This window comes from Acanthopagrus latus, chromosome 11 (genome assembly GCF_904848185.1).
Source record: "Acanthopagrus latus isolate v.2019 chromosome 11, fAcaLat1.1, whole genome shotgun sequence".
NCBI lineage: Eukaryota > Metazoa > Chordata > Actinopteri > Spariformes > Sparidae > Acanthopagrus > Acanthopagrus latus.
In genome coordinates this window covers 6,123,077-6,139,840 of record NC_051049.1, presented here as the reverse complement: position 1 = coordinate 6,139,840, position 16,764 = coordinate 6,123,077, and the positions used below count along the sequence as shown (strand labels likewise).

The 16,764-nt window shown below is 44.8% G+C and overlaps 2 protein-coding genes across 3 annotated transcripts in view; one reads left to right on the top strand and one right to left on the bottom strand.

Annotated features, from left to right (window-relative positions):
• slc9a7 (solute carrier family 9 member 7) overlaps positions 1-9,934 on the top strand; it is a 29,994-nt gene extending 20,060 nt beyond the window's left edge. Inside the window, exons 15-16 of one of the 2 annotated variants that reach the window (XM_037114025.1) lie at positions 1,562-1,667; positions 5,141-9,934. In XM_037114025.1, the coding sequence (XP_036969920.1) occupies positions 1,562-1,667; positions 5,141-5,404 (370 nt within the window). In that variant the 3' untranslated portion in view covers positions 5,405-9,934. The other variant, XM_037114026.1, reaches the window with a different exon arrangement.
• Positions 8,044-16,632, bottom strand: chst7 (carbohydrate (N-acetylglucosamine 6-O) sulfotransferase 7). The gene is made up of 2 exons (XM_037114028.1): positions 14,940-16,632; positions 8,044-12,607 (listed from the first exon to the last, which is right to left on the bottom strand). Exon 1 carries the CDS (start codon positions 16,222-16,224, stop codon positions 14,956-14,958), a length of 1,269 nt encoding a protein of 422 aa, XP_036969923.1. The 5' UTR covers positions 16,225-16,632; the 3' UTR covers positions 8,044-12,607; positions 14,940-14,955.
• Between the last annotated feature and the right edge of the window lie 132 nt (positions 16,633-16,764).

Here is a 16,764-nt window from a genome sequence, read left to right as displayed (position 1 = left end):
TGATTGTCCAGAGGCCTGTTTTCCCTTGTATACTGTATAAAAGCCATCAAAGTCACAATCACGGTTCTTTGTCTGTGTCTGTATTGGCTCATTCTGGCATATGGGATCCAAAATACTTGAGAAAAAATGTGTTGAGCAGCTCATCCTCCCGTTTCCTGCCTCCTGCCTCTCTCTGCTCAACAGTTGCCTCCCCAGGTGGCTGATTGTGTAGCGAGCGCAGCAGCTGTGTGTTACAGCGGAGACTTTCTCCCTGGCGACACGTGTCAGACGCAGCTGAAGCGAGCCGGGGGGGGGGTTCATTTTCTCTCGCGTCCCAGAGCTGCAGACTGATGTAAACATGCATGACGCGGAGCTCTGGTGCGAGGAGGCTGGTGTGACTTCATATCTTTGTTTCTGACTGCGCCACGGCCTGCCGAGTTTGATTTTCTATTGTTCTGAAGCCGAGCACACCGCCTCGCTCATCAAAGGGAGCAGTGACCTGACGGTTGACAGTTGAACGGAAGGGGGGGGGAATTGGGTTTTTCCCACAGTGCAATGCTGCCTGACTAATTAGAAAATTGAGGCACTGGACCCGCTGGTTCGCTCTGCGCTGCACTGCTGCCAAGCATCACAAAATGACTTTACCCTCAGCTGTTGACAGAATCCCATACAGATTTAAACCCCAAATATATCCCGCTGGCAGATGTCCTCAATGTTATTAAGCCATAATTCATTATCTGAACCGTTTTTGTGGTTGGTTACTGCAGAAAGAGGTCTCGTAGGAAACGTCTGACTGCAGCCTCTGTTTTATATTGTGGTTGACAGATAGTTTTAACGCCCTTCTATTTGAGTTAGCTTCTGCAAAATGTGTTTTTTTTTACGAGATAGTCGGGTTCCACCATGTTTTAGAGATCAGTGTAAGCTTTTGAATAAGGGCAACTTCGGGGTTGCCAAGTTGAAAAGACATCTGCACTCTTGAAAAAAGCATCAAGAGTAATACCAAGTTTTCACAGATTGGGATTTGGCGACTTTTTGCACAACCTGGCAAACCAAAAGTACTTAGTATTTGCTTAACTAATCTATGAAGTGTAAACAATTTATCATCTTTGATAAAGGCATTAATTACAACTTATACATCCTTTAAGAAGGGTGCCATATTAGAGTGTTACATATACTGGATACTGACAATATAAAAGTCATTATTTACTCAGGTAGATAAGTTGGGTCGAGTTTCGTAGTCCATTAAATATTTCTGGAGCTAAACAGCAGAATGGTATTTCAATATGCTCACAAAAAAAGACGTTTTTGTTTTTTTACATTTTAAAACAAGTCCCCATTTGCTTCAGTTGAATTCTGACACCCTGTTTAGCTTTGAAGCTCCAGAAATGTATCGTTGACTTTGAAGACTTCACCCAAATTTCTGTCACATGGGGCTTGAGTGGATGACTGAATTTTGATTTTTAGGGACGAATTTATCCTTTAACTTTATCTGTAGCTTTACCTGTAACTCCATTCAACCTGCCTCCGCTAACAGAACACATTCACTGAACTCCTCGGGTTGTTTACCTTAATAACTGTCCAGTTACCTGAAGCCCATTCTGACACACAGCGGACCACCTCTCACCTCCACTCTGCCCGCCTACTGTGGACCGCTGGCGAGCTGTCTGACCAGCCCGCAGGCGTACGAGGTGAGTGTCACACACATGCACACACACACGGTTTGCACAGGGCAGATGCACAGAGACACTCCGACATTAACCACTGATCTGTAAAACACACGTTCACACTGCAGAAGATCTATTCACTGCATGTTGTCTGGTCAGAGGGTTTACAGGAAATGCACGTATAAACCTTTTAGGTGAGAAAATCAGCAGCTTTAACATGTCTGTGCAGTATGTAGCTAACATTTTAACCAGCTGTCTGTTAGCTTTGGAAGCATCTTGCGTGGGTTCCGTCCAATATTAACAAAATGTGCCGAGCAACATGCATAAAGCTCACGTATTAACACTTGAATCATCATTGGTTCATTCAAACATAAACCAGAGTGTGGGTGGATTTTATCACCTTTGGACAGAAGATAATGTGAAACTAAACGGCTGCTGGCTTTAGCTTAATAATTAGCGAGTGGTGACGGGCTCTCTTCTGAAAATTAAAATAAATTACAAATAAGAGTTCTGATTGTGCTTCCCTGTGTTGATTTTTCATTTATCTCTTGTTTCATGCTAAATTTGTGTCAAGAAAAATAACTTCCTCCAGTGTTTCTGTATCGGATCCCTTCTCTCTCCTCTCCCCTGTGATATATTTTGGATGTCTCATCTTGAACTCTGGGGCCGGTTACATAAATGTGTCACAGTCAAATGTGACTCGCTAACCCGTGAACCCACACACACACACACACACACACACACACACACACACACTCAATGTCAGCTAGCTGGTGGTTTTCATATATAATATCATAGATGTCCTGAGACATCTCCTCTGAACGGGTCATGCTACTTGAAATGAACTGCTGTGAGAAAATATGCTGTGACGCCGCTAAAATTACACTGCTTGGTTTAAGATAGTGTGTGTGTGTGTGTGTGTGTGTGTGTGGGGGGGGAGAATTGTAATACTGTCAAAGTATTCTCGGTGGCTGCCAGTAAACAAACAAAGCACAGAGAAAATGGACAGTCGGGAAGACTTTTTTTTTTTTGCATCGGACGGGCACAAAAGGCCCTTTTCAGGCACCACCTCAATGATGATCACTGTTCTGTTGCTGCGCGCCGATATTTTAAACACAGAAACGTCCATTGAACGGACGGTCACGCTTGGATTCCCTCTGGCAAACGCTTTCATTTCATGTCAAATACTTTTCATGTGGAGGTTTCTGGTCATTATGTCCTCCTGTTCCTCTGTAACCCAAAGAGCTGTCGGGTCGCCTCACTCGGAATCCTGCATGTCTTTACTGCGAAGTTTAGCACAAATTGTATGTTATTTGAATTTAATTATCTGAACGTTTGGTTCAGCTCTGTGTCCTGAAATGGTTTTCCTCCTCGAGCTAGCTGCAGTTGGTTTGCCAGCGTGAGGCTGTGTGCCAGGCCAGCCGTGAATTTAGAGGGTTGTTCATATAATCAAGACTGTCCAGGGCTCTGTGTTGCCAAGTGGGGAGAGACAGGATTAAATAAAGCTCCTTGCCTAGTTCCTCTTTGGTTATGGATATTATGAAATGGGGAGGGAGTGAAAGCTCCAAAAACTGGAGCGTTTTTGTTTCCCAGTGACCTAGAACTGTACCACTACGGTTGTAAAATATACTTTTTATGGCCGTGTAGCTTTGAAAAGACACTTAACTTGTTTGAAACTAGACAAAAACAAAAACTGCTTCATTCTGTTACAGAAAAAAAATGCCTCAAGGCTTTGAAATTACTCTGTGGAGAGATTAGACTCACCCGGAAGGATTAGGCTGCAATATTCTGTATTCTCTTATTGTTAGAAAATCCCCACGAAAAGGACAAAAACAACATTTGTCTCTCCACACCAGCCTCAAGCCGACATTAACATTACCAACAACTACCTATTAAATCCTAGTTTTCCTACAACTGCTGCACACTGGAGTTTTTGGTTTGTGCCACTCGGACAGGAGAACGTGGTGCATTTATTTGGGACTATTTTCAGCTGCGGATGAATACACATTTGGTGCTACCGTGGTATTAATAACAGCAGGATGAGTGTTTGAGAGATGAGCTCTGTACAGCCCACATTCAGGCTGAAGGGTCACATGTCACCCGGCGCGTCGCCGATGCTCACTGATGTGTTTTTAACAGTTTTTCAATAATGGGGGTCTTCAGCTTCGGCTACAGAAGAGATACGAGTCAGAACTGATTTATGGATGTTTTTGTCCTTTTGTTAACAGTAAGATGACATCAAAAATGTAAACGAAGGCTCAGATTTATCCTAAAAATCGCTTCTAAAAGTCATGGACCATAATCACAGGGAGGCAGTTTCTCTCTGACGACACAGTCAAACTCTGAGATGATGTCTGTGTTTCAGGTTACAATCTGTATAAGTGACTGAAAAAATGGTGGATGATTTTGGCCTGTCACTCTAGACACAGCTGATAATTTGCTAAATTTACGCTTTTTCCTGTTGTAACATGGAACGTGATCGAACTAGGAAGTGGTTGGATGCTACGTCAGCTGTTGTCTAACGGAAGTAAAAAGTTATATGTTGTTTTGTCTCCGTCTGATCAATCAGGAAGTAGTGAAGTGATCACAATTAATCACATTCCGTAAGTGTTGAGCTTCCCGTCCTGAGCGTGATGTCAGAGCGACACATGGCCGCTGTGTGAATATGGTCCATGCTTTTGGCTCACTGATGTGTTTTATAATCGCTTTTAAATAACAATGGAGGTCTGGAATTAATGAATTGACGGTTTGGTTCATTTGTTCATAGTGAGAAAAATATAAAAACATCACCAGATTTATCTTCAAAATCACGTAAAAGCTTTTTTCTTTACTTTTTTAAATGTTTCTTTTGTGATTTTTCACCTATAATGAATCTAAATGTTTATTTTCACTTCTTTATTTAACATTTGTGTCACTGTATTTATTTTTTACAGCACCCAGACGCTCTTTAACTTAATAAAATGTCTTTTTAGTCTGTTTTTTTTTCCCTTCTCTATTTCCTCTCCAAGTTAATTGCTGGAGAGAAGAGGTTACGTAATCTCCTTTTTTTTGATCCCTTCATTTGAGTGTTCCTGTTGACCCAGTGTTAATTCATCCTGTTCTCCCCGGGGACATGGGCAGCCTATTGATTGTCAGCCAGTCAATTAGAGCTGTGAGAACCTCGTGCTGCTGCTTCAGAGCTATTCATTACTTACCCAGAATGCAAAGTGTGTTGTCAACTCGTAATTTTAACAACTTTTGAGCACAGACACCAGTTCAGACTGTGGTTTCCTGTTTGTGTTAACTTGACTTTAATGCTCAGCTGGCCACTAAGTGAAAGTCTCCTGCTCTCTTTTTTTCTCTAAATCCATAGTGCCCCTTATGAGCCTTTGCCCTGTTGATGTCAGTCACCTGTTCACACCTCATCTGTGTGTCCTGCATCTGTGTGTGTGTGTGTGTGTGTCACCCCTATGTTCTCCGTCCCTCCCCTCATGTTCCAAATGTGGGTATGTTTTCAGAACAACGAGCAGCTGAGGGACCACGACTCTGACCTCCTCCGTAACGACGGCGACCTGACCTTCATGTTTGGCGACACCGCCATCACGGCCAATGGGGCGTCCGGCAGCGGAGGGGACGCGGCGGGAGGGTCGAGCTGGAGCGCGAACGGCAAAAGGAGCGGCAGCACCTCAGAGGAAGCGCTGGAGCATGAGCTGGACTCCCGCGAGCAGGAGCTCCTGAGCCGCGGCACGCGCCTGGTTTTCCCCATCGAGGATCATGTCTGACCCTCCCCCTTTCCTTTTTCCTCAAACCGCCCTGACCTTCACCCCAGAACGCCTCAGCTCTCTCTACATCCTGTAGGGCAGAGCGTCCAGTCCTTCAGAGATAAGACAGAGTGCAGATGTGGTTGTTGACAAAAAAAAAAGGGAGGGTTCAGAGCAACTCTGAGCTCCAGTCCGGCCCGCGAACAGAGCTCAAGGAGCAATTCATCGTCATTACAGAGCTGGACGTGGAGATGAACTCTTCATGCGCTTATACTGTTTTTCAGTCGTACTGATTTCCCTCTGCATAAACTGGAGGGAAACCTTTCAATGCGGGATGAGAGGACAAAACATCCTCATGCGAGATGCACTTTTGAACATGTGACACTGTGTATGTTCAGCTGGAGTTGTAAAGTTGCCTGGCAGCCCTCTGTGGCACGAGTTCGTCTTCACACCACACCAGTCGAGCGCTGAGAGAAACCAGCGTGGTTTCTTCTTCTAGACGCTCACATGAGGCCAAACACTCACCAAAAAAAAAATATTAAAAAAACCCAAAAAACTCTTCAACAGATCAAACAGAAAGAGCTCTCTGTTAAATGTGCGCCATTCATCCGAAGCTGCTAACAGACCAGTGTTTGGTGTGTTTGTGAGGACGCCCTCTGTTTTACACAAAAGCATCTATGTGGAGGAGATGGAGGAGCGCGAGAGGAGCGCGGAGACGGCCAGTGAATAAGTTGCGCTCTTTTCTCCGTCGCCACAGCCTGTCATGGCTGAAGTAACAGGGGTGAAGAATGTGAGCATGTAAATAGCGACAATGCTGAGCTTTGTTCCTCTCTAGTGGGGCTGCTTCTATCAGTGCTTTACATCCCCGTGACTGTTACTAATAGCACCTGTGGATCTTGTTTTTACGTCGGTCCGGGTCTTTTATGTGTGTTTGGCAGGTCTTCACAATCATAACACGAATAACGAATGAAAGTTTTATGATGCTAATAATGTTTTTTCTCATGATTTAATGCTGATTCCCCAAAATTTTAGAAAAGACCGATGTGATATGTTCATCCGATGTGGGCTGGTCTTCATCATTCATGTTAAAACTCTTTATTTTCCTCTGATTTTAGAAGATCAGATGCGTTCATGGATGTTGGGTTGCAACTGACAATAATTATAATGATCAGTTCATCAGCTGATGATGATTTCTCAACTAACTTAATTAATCATTAAGTCTATAAAATGTAAGGAGGTATAGAAAAATTCTTCACCACAGCTCAAGCTAATGTTTGCCAAATTGCTTGTTTTATTTAATCAATAGTCCAAAGTTTCCTGCTATATATGAGAAAGAACAGCAGTGAATCCTCACATTGATGAAGCTGGAACCACTGATGCTTTTGACATTTTGGCATGTATCTTTTTTTTTTTTTTTTTTTTTTGTTTTGTTTTTTTGTCGACTGAATAATCAATTAACTCTAAGCTTAAGTGTTTCAGTTTTTTCATGTGACACTCAAAATCTCCAACCACTGATAAGTGCTAACACAAGAGCTGAGAGAGCAGCGCTCACACTCTCCCACGGTGTTCACACGTTTAGTTCCCCCGTATATTAACCTCAAACAGCTGTTGAATCTATCAGCATTTTAGTCAGAATGACGAGGCTCGTTCATCTCATATATCACCAATACAGAGGCAAATTAGAGGGATATTTTGTAAAGTTAGTGTCTCACATGTTGTACCTGATTCTCAGTCTAACCTGAAATATGTATTAAAGGTGCAATATGGAAGAAAAATAGCTTAAAACATTCAAAAATTCTCTACAGTTTTGTCAAAGACGTCCATGTACTGGGTAGCATGCTAACCAGCTAGCTCCCGGCCTCAAACACGCTTTCTTACAGCGATACACAGCTGCTGTGTGTAAACACAACCACTCCCCTGGTAGTCCGGCTAGCTGCAAGGCTAACCGAGCTATCAAGCTAACTTTAGCTAAAATAATGGATGTACAGTTAGCAGCAGTTAGTTGTTACTCTGGGATGTGCTGCCCTTATTTGTTGGGATGAATTCAAAGTGGCCTATTCTTAAGTATTGTTTTGTTTTTTAACGAACATAAAAAGAAAGAAAAGAAGAAAGCAGTAGTGAAACATTTTGGCAAATCCCAGTCTGTTTTGAAAGTCTCTGTCTGTATAAAGCTACAGACAGTAGCATGATTAGCTTAGCGTAGCATTAAGACAGCCTAGCCTAGTTCAGTCTGAAGGTAACAAACTCCTCCAACCAGGACCTACACACTAGCTAATTAATACATCTAGTTTGTCTAATCTTTAACAATACCTAAAGAGAAAAAATGGAGGAGAAAAAAAAGATTTCAGCTAGTTGTTTATCCTTTGTGCCAAGCTAACCTAACAGGCTTCTGGCTGTAGCTTCATATTTACCTTTCAAACAGGAGAGCGGTATCAGACTTTCTCATCTAATTCTCTGACAGGAAGCTATCAATCTTATTTCCCATAATATTAAACAATTGCTTTTAACTCGCTGCACCGCCACAACACATTACATCAACAGTCACTTCCCTTAGATTTGATTACAAGAACCAAGAACATGTGTTTTTCTGATAATGAAGTGTACTGATAACAATCAGGAACACATGTGTTCCTCTTTAAGAGTTTTAAAGGTGCAGTGTGTCAAAATGTTGGTTTAAAACATTGGATATGTACTAAGATGATCAAAGACATCTATTTATTGTGTTGTCTACTGCAGATAACATGCTAACCAGTTAGCCCTGGGCCTGAATACCTCTTTCTCCCAGTGGTCCAAAGCTCCTGTAGTGTAGTAGTCCAGCTAACTGCGGGGCTAACTGAGCTACCAAGCTAATGGTAGCTACAGCCAGGGATGCATACACAGAGTACATTCAGCAGCAGTTGATGTGCTGCCAGGAGTGTGACTTCAACAGGTGGCCAGTTCTTGGATATTGCACCTTTGACAGTAAGATAATATCACCCTCCTCCAGTTTCCGTTTTGACACCTCATTACATCATCATGCTCTCTCAACACGAGATCGATTCTTGTGGTTGCAGCAGGCGGCCCAGTTTCCTCCTAGATGCACGAAACAATCTGAAATGAAATAACCGGTTAAAGACTGAACTGCCATGTGAGAAGTGCTCGATACGCGACGGTGACCTCGGGCTTCTGGATTTCACCCACTTGCGTTTGTCTCTGTTGGTCAGACATTTTCCACAACAGACCGCTGAACAGTATTGTTGTGTGACAGGTTGACTGGCATCACTCCACGTGAGCTGTAGGGATGTTTTATTATTTATACTACACTGATTACTCTTTGGAGATCCCCTGACCAAATCTCCTCTCTTGTTTAAAGTATGTACATGGAGTTCCTCCTCCACAGCATGATTATGAGAGGAAAAAATTCATCATCTGCAGATTTTTTTTTTCTTCCCCCCCTTCAAGATGCTATACTTAGCTCTCATCCAATAAATGTAAATAGTAGCATATTAACTGGCAGTCTGCTGGCTCCATTGTTTACTGTCACCAGACCTCTTCAGGAGCAGCTGGTGGAACCAACATCTCTCTCTCTGGGAGTGAGACATTTTTTTTCAGTTTCTTTTCTGCCAGTGTTTTTGTGTTCCCTCCACCGTGTCTAGACGTCTGAACTGCGTCGCATTTTAAATTCACCACACAGCACGTGTCGCTCCTCTGTTTTCTCCCCTCCACTGCACACAAAGAGGGCTGCTGCCTTCACCTGCAGACGAGTGCAGGTGTGAGAGGCTCAGTTTGTAAATTAAATCTGCGGATTTCACCCGAGGGAGAGGCCACGCACAAGTTCTCTGTCTCATCTGGGATCTCCAAGAGGAAATGAATCTAGTTATGTAAGCTGTAGCCACGCTGTGTTCACTGTGGGTCATTTAGCGAGGAGTGAGGAGTAATATGAAGCTGTGCTCTCTGTCTAACATCTCACTTTTTTTTTTTTTTTTTAAGACAGTCTGAAGCTTGTCTGTGTCGAGGGCATTAAAATCGTCTGAGCGAACCATTTCTTCCACAAGGACCGATGCTCACATCACATAGATGCACCTTCTACATACAGTATAACTTACAGCAGATATGTTGTCTCTGGATTATGCATTAAAAAAAAGAAGAAAAATGTGATTTTTTTTTTTTTATCATTCCTGCTGTATCAACTAACATAAGTGCAGAAAAAGACCAAACAAGAACTCGCATTTGTCGACATGTTTTTTTCTTGGACGCCCTCTGTGGACGGACGACATCATGGCCGTCCTCACCGGCGGCTGCAGGCAAACAAAAACGAGCAGAGTTTTGGCACTTTACCTCAAGCAGAGGACACTTGCGGGACTCTTATATAACCTTCATGTGCACTCTATCTCCAGACTGTTGTGCTGTCAGTTGTCTTCGCTGGCTATATTTACATGCTCTCTGTACCTGAGAAATATGAGATGTAGCTCAATTGTCAGTATGTGCACCTGTTGTAGTAGCAACTGGCTGCCTGGTTCTACCTGCCATGATCTGCATGTCATCATGTTAATAAAAATCGTCAAATTATGAGACGTGCAGCGGTGTGTTTTCTTTTTTTTTTTCTTCTTTTGGTCCAAGAAGTGATCACAGGAAGTTTGCATTCTCAAACTTCCTCCTCCACTGTTCTTTAGCAATCACACGCTGTACCTTCTGTAAAGGGTAAAGGTGCAAGATGTGGGAGTTGACTGCTGCAGTTACCACTATCTGCTGCTACCACTGTAGCTACCATTGGCTAGGTAGCTCAGTTAGCCATGCAGCTAGCAGTCCAGTCACACTCTGATAATAATCTTGCATCAGTTCTTACATATTTCACCTTTAATGCTAAAAAATTGAACGTATGATTGCTCGGATGACCTGCAGGAGCCAGTTATAACAAGGTGCACTAATAATGATTTGCATACTTGTCATACGCATCTTATTGATCAGTCTGTTCATTTTTGTTAAAAGAACCAGAGAGTCCATTTCTTTATTGTTTTGGTCGTGTGGTTTTATTTACACTTATTTATTTATATAGGATATTCTTATAGTTTGTTAGCATTCCCATTCCAAGGTTGTAAGAATGTAAAGTTCAGCGCTCTTTGAAAGGCTGTGCTTGCATTATTATGCTGTTATACTATAATTATATCACTGGCATAAAATGGTCTGAACGTTACAGTAATATTGTTTATCCTGATTATTTATTACAAGCCCACACACCTGCCACCAGGTTGCATGTCAGACACGTCCAAAGTTCAACCTGTATATTATGTCGACTCAAGTTATTATTGCTACAAACACTTGATGTGGGCATGTCTGAACTGATAGATAAAACCATAAATACTCCCTCTAGTCTCTCTTTACTGCTCCTTTGTGACCATTCACAGTCATGGCCTGAGTGAAAGACAGTGCGTGTTGCCGCTGGGACGTCTCACAGCCGGCAAAAAACCCCTCCAGTCCAAAGGTTCAGGAGCTTAGTACCAGAAAAATGGCTGACATATTGTCATGACACTGTTCTACTTGAGCCGTCTACTGCACGGATTAATGAAACGAAATCCTCCACGGTGGAGACGTGGCCACATGCAAAGAAGAATGAGCTCCTAGGATTATGAACAGGGGACAACTGTGTCAAACCTTTCATGATTAATTATTCTTGTGAGGTCAGTGTGTAGAGAAAATACACACACTCAAACCAGATAAGAACATTTTGACGCCGTGTGGGTTCTGTACCATCGCACCTTAAAGGCTTTTACAGATGTGTTTTAAGGCCTATGGGATCTACGCTGTAACTCAGCAGATACTTTTACAGCCTGGCTGATTATCGGGGCCGATATTCAGCATTTTTCAGATGGTACAGACGGTCAGCGCTCTGTGATCTCACACAGTGTCCCGCCCAACCACACAATCTGATCAGTTACATGTCACAAGTAACAGCCTTTTAACACAGAATCCTTCAAACAAATGTAGTGGAGAGAAAGTATAAAGTAGCAAAGCAGAAAATGCAGAAAATAATCAAGTAAAGCACCCTAAATCGTACTTGAGTGAATTGCACTTTGTTTTAAATATGAGACTCCTTCATTACTATAAACTAGTGTCAGTCTTGAAACACCGAACTGGTCGATCCCTTGTGTTTGTGTGTTTGTGTTTCTCAGGAGACACTTGTCTAGTTTTTACTAACTCTTTATTGACGTCAGTTTAAATAGTTGTAAAGTTATTTCTTTTTTTTTTTCTTTTTTTTTTTTCCGACACGAGAACTTCAACATCAGGCATTTTCACCCACAACAATTAATACAGAACCAACTTCTAAAGTTGAACACGGCGATGCTGGAACACGTTTTACCCCTCCTCAGCGAATCCGCAGTCCGAGGGATTTCACAGCATTGTAACAATATTTTAGACAAAAACTAAAAACAGTAAGAGTGGTACACAGTGAGAATCAGTACCATCTGTTGTGCTTGTGAAAACTTGCTAAAAAAGTTCATTGGCAGAGGCCGGAGGCAGCTCTCCAAGACACGTCCGTGGGATATTAGAAAATTTCACACCCATGTGAGTGTTTTGTCAGTGGGGCGACTGCAGCTGTCCAGATTCCTGAGGGGCCGGGGGTGGAACAACAGTTCCTCAGTCAGGCCTCTTTTTTTCACAAAAAACTGTAGTTTCTTCTTTCAAAGCATAAACATCGGCATTGTTAGTGAGCCAACTGCAGTTAAGAATCAGTAACGCTCGAGATTACTGCTGCGCTTAGTCATGGGCTGGACGGATAAGTTGCGCAGGTGAACCTCACGCTGCCGTCCGGGATCCTGGCACTCATCTCCCAAGAAGGACCCATCTCGGGCTTTTTATGGCCCTCGCCTCCCTGCAGGGGATTTGCGGAGGGATTAGTGCTGCTAAAAGGACAGAGGGATAGAGGCGGGCCGGTGTAACGGCAGCACAAAACCTGCCTCGTCTCTCTCTCCCTCCCCTCGCTCGTGTCCTCTCACACTCTGTCTCTACCCTGCCGGTGTTGAACAGGTAACACTAAAAAAAAAAGCTGCCCTCTCTCCCCCGGATCAAATTCATCTGTCTGCGATTGGCTGCTCTTTCCGCTTGGATTTTCTCCAGCTCATCGACCCGGCTCGGCTGAAGGAAAACAGCCCTGAGAGCCGTGCCAGCGAGCTCCCAGTGGACCACATTCCAGCTGCTTGTTTTGTTATTCCACCTTTTGCCCCCAGCCCTCGAATACCAAGGCCCCTGGAAGAGAGGGAAGAAAAAAAGCCTCAGATTAAAAAACGCAACACCTTTAAGTTATGACACGGCTTCACACTGAAAGAGAGACGGAGCGCAAGGAGACAAACGCAGGGTTAATAATGTTCACGACCTCCATCAATAGCTCGAGCAGCGCTAGTGTCAGGGTGGAGGCAGAGCTGTGAGAGGCACCCACTGACTCCCACCCTGCCCGCCGCTCCATGCTGGCTGCTCGCTCTAAAGGGTCGGCTTGTGGGAGCTGGCGGTGACAGGCTGTTGGTAACCCTGGGAGCTCTACCCCGTCACGGACAGCCGTACACAATGATCCCCTTCTTGACAGCAGGGTCTGAGGCCCAGCGACTCACTGCCAGCCCCCTCCTCCCAAGTCCATGAGCAACGCCAGGGAGGACACAATGAGGCCTCTATCAAACTGCACATCAGTCGGCCATCAAGAAGTTAGAAATATTTCTGGGACTGTCTCGCTTTGACAGCTATAAAGAATCCGTTGCAATGCTGTCACTTGTGTTCAAATGTCAACGCTGGAATGCATCATTCAGAAGTGCTAACGTGCGGTTCGTCACCAGGCAAGAAAACTGAAAATGGAACATTTCCATGAGAAAAAGCAATAGAACCAAGTCCAAAGGTTATCAGTGTTTAGTTATCTGGGCGCGATCAATAGATAACAGAATGTAATCAAAACAATCATCACAGTCAACAGGTGGGTTTCACTCAAGTCTTGTTTTTGCACACTAATTCAATTTGATAATATATATCAAGATGTCGAGCCCCCCTGCTGACGCGTTTTATCACTTACAAAATGAATCTACTTTGAGAAATAATGTCTGTTTGAGAATTTTAAACTTTGATTTGCACTTGCGTTCTGTGTGTCAAACGATAGATTTAATCAAAATTCTCTGATTTGCTTGTTCATAATGAAGCATCCGGACTCGTCAGGTCATCAGGATCACTACTACTCAATGTTTCCAGGATCAAAACCAAGCAAGGTGGAGTTTAGTTTCAGTGCGCCCCACCTGAGGAACGAGCTCCTTTAAATCATGGCTTACAACATCACTGTTTACTAGTGAGTTACAATACACTTCATACATATCGTTAACTTTGTTGTATTTTATTTTATTTTTTTCAATCTGTAACCATTTGTTTATTAACTCTTTCTTCTTTGTTTTACTGTCTATTAAATGCAGCCTTAACAGCTTGTTAATGTCCTATCTTTAATGTGTTTTGAATTGCCCTTTGGTGCTGTACAAACAAACTTCCTCGCCTCATTTGACATCACAGCACGAAGAAAAAACATCCCAAAAATAGGATTCCCCCCCCCCCTTTTTTTTCATCATCCCTCTGCACACAGGGCTTGTACAGACTAAATGACTTAAGTCTTGATATCTACACTGCCAGTGCATGAATGAATGAGAGGTTTTCAGGCCTGGGGCTAGCTGGTTAGCATGCTAATCTCATTAGATATCACCACATAGATGTAAAAGGGGTCTATTCTGGGCCGAGGTCCATCCTCCATCTAAGTTTTGTGGAATTCCGTTCAGCAGTTTTTGTGTAATCCTTCTCACAAACCAACAAAAACAAAGGTGGGCACATCTGGTGGTTCCTTTTTTCACTTCAGTACTTTCAGTTCTATCGAGTGCAGCTTTTGTATCATTTCAGTCACGTGGTATTGAACAGCACTTCTGAAAACCTTATCTGCGTTGGTTTCAAACAAATAACTGAATCCGTCTTGTCAGGACTGTTTGAAAGAGCGACAGGCTGTGTGTTCTCTGAGAAGCTCGGGGTTTCTGCAGCAGCTTGTGTGAAGATGCATACTGGACCGTGAATGCTGTCACCAGATCATGGTTGTCTGCACGCCTGTGTATGAAAAACCACTCGCCTCCAGCATTTGAAACGGAAAACATCCACCCCCTCCCCACACACTGTGTGCCTGCACTACTCTGCACAATCAGGGTCAAAAATCACAGTGAAGAAACAATGAGCCAAACACATCTTAGTTAAATGCTTCACATTAGACCTTGTTGCATGTCTGCCTGCAGTGTGAAATGAATCCACATGTAGTTCTCTGCTGATCTCCATTTAAGGGGATCTGCTCTGTTCTCGATTTGCCTCAGCCAGAGGGAGGTCACAGGTCAGGGATCAGCTACAGAGCACAGCAGCAAACCTGGTTTTTTTTGGGTTTAAAAAAAAAACAAAAAAAAACCACCTACTTCCTGTTCTGACAGAAGTGCACCGTGATGAGTGTGCGTGCAGGGCTCCTTCTGTTCTGCCTCACACATCAAACACAGCTGGTGACAAACCTCACCGTGTGATCTCACCATACCTTCAACATCGATTCCTCATGTCGTTTTGTCCACGCTGTTCTTCTGGTAGCCCAGCTGCCTCATGACCTCACTGCAGTAGGCCTCCACCTGACCGATCTGCTCCACGTTCAGTCGCTCCCTCCAGGCGTATATCGCCTCCTTCGCATCCCTGGATGATATGAGGAACGGCCGGTCGGAGGAGTAGCCGTGCCCGTGCGTCATGTTCAGCGCGAACTTCTCCAGCGCGGTGGAGGTGGAGAGGTTGGAGAAGCGGTAGAGCCTCTGCAGCTCCTCCATGGGGTGCAGGACCAGGTCCTCGTAGCGGATGCGGAGGTAGTTCCTCCGCACCCAGGGAGGCGCGTTCATCACCAGCAACATGTCGCTGAGCCAGTTGTCGCAGATGAGCTCCATGGCGCTGGAGACGTAGCTCTCGGCCCGGTTCACCTTGCTGCTCGGCACCAGCAGCCTCTTGTACTTGTCGGTCTGCTTCTTGCTCCTCAGCACCTGGATGCTCTCCTTCACCAGGGCCTGTTTGGACTTCAAGCGGGAGTTGTGCACGGCCCGCGGGTCTCTGAAGAGCTGGACGATCTGGAGGTTCACCGCCGGGTCCTTCATCAGGGGAACCAGCGTGCTCAGGTCCAGTACGCGGACGCCTTTGATGACCATCACCGGGTACTTCTTGCACTCCCTCTCCAGCTCCCTGATGTCCCGCTTTTGGCACTTTGCGCACTGGTCCTCCTTCACCAGACCGATGTCGTGGCGCTTGTGCGCATCGCACAGCGGCTCCGAGCAGATCACCTTGTTCATCTTCCAGCCGAAGATGAACGACGTGGTGATGTTCTGCGAGCCGGCGTAAAGTTTGAGGACGGAGAAGTCGCAGCGGTACAGGGCGTTCATCATGTCCCGCACCGCGCCCTGGAGGCTGCCCGCATCCCCCGGGTACAGAGCCTGCCATATGTGCCACATCGGCTCGTACAGGTAGAACACGTCGGGGTGCTGGTTGAACAACTCCCCTAGAAACGACGAGCCGGTCCTCCAGGTGGCATGCAGGTAGATGTGTATCCGCGCCTGGCTCCTGTTGGCGGCGTGCTCCGTCGCCTCGCTGCCGTTAACTTTGTAGCCGTTCTGATCCCACAGCAGCGCCACCGTGTTCTCCAGGTCTGGGCATCTGGGCTGTTGCTGCAGTCCATGCCGGGCGTTTTGAGCGGATTTGTCCCGGTAATCTAACACGTACGGGATTAAGAGAAGTAAACCCGAATATGCCAGGATCAGAATCAAGTATTTCTTGTGCAGCCTCCTCTTCATTTCCTTTCGCCGGGAGGGGGGGTGGCTAGCGTCTTCTCTGAGCGGTCGGCACAGCGCTGTGTGAGCACACGGCGGCCGCTGCTACAGTAAAGTTGTGTGTGTGTGTGTGTGTGTGTGTGTGTGTGTGAGGACGGAGCATGTGTGTGTGTGTGTGTGTGTGAGGACGGAGCGTGTGTGTGTGTGTGTGTGTGTGGGGAGGAGGATTAGCCACGCCCCATTAAAGACATAACAACTTATTTTGTTCCCTCTCACGGTCACGCGCGCAGTAAATCGGTAAAATAACGATTTGGAACCCGCAACAGGCTCATTTCTTTGTAAAAAAACGTTATAAAAGTGCGCAAATATCGCGAGAGGAGGAGCAGAGTTGAAAAGATTGGAAGAGATCTCGGAGAGCCTTGAGGGAAAGATGTTCCAACGGCTACCACCTACTGTAACGTTCTTCAAGCGCAATGCATTGTGGGTGATTGGTGAGAAATTAGCGCTCCCTTGTTAAAGTCAGTGTAGTTTTCATATAACTAGACCTCGGAATGATGTCGCTGA

What these genes read in the sequence shown, in the direction of transcription:
- chst7 (XM_037114028.1), bottom strand. Translation starts at nt 16,224, where the DNA reads ATGAAGAGGAGGCTGCACAAGAAATACTTGATTCTGATCCTGGCATAT.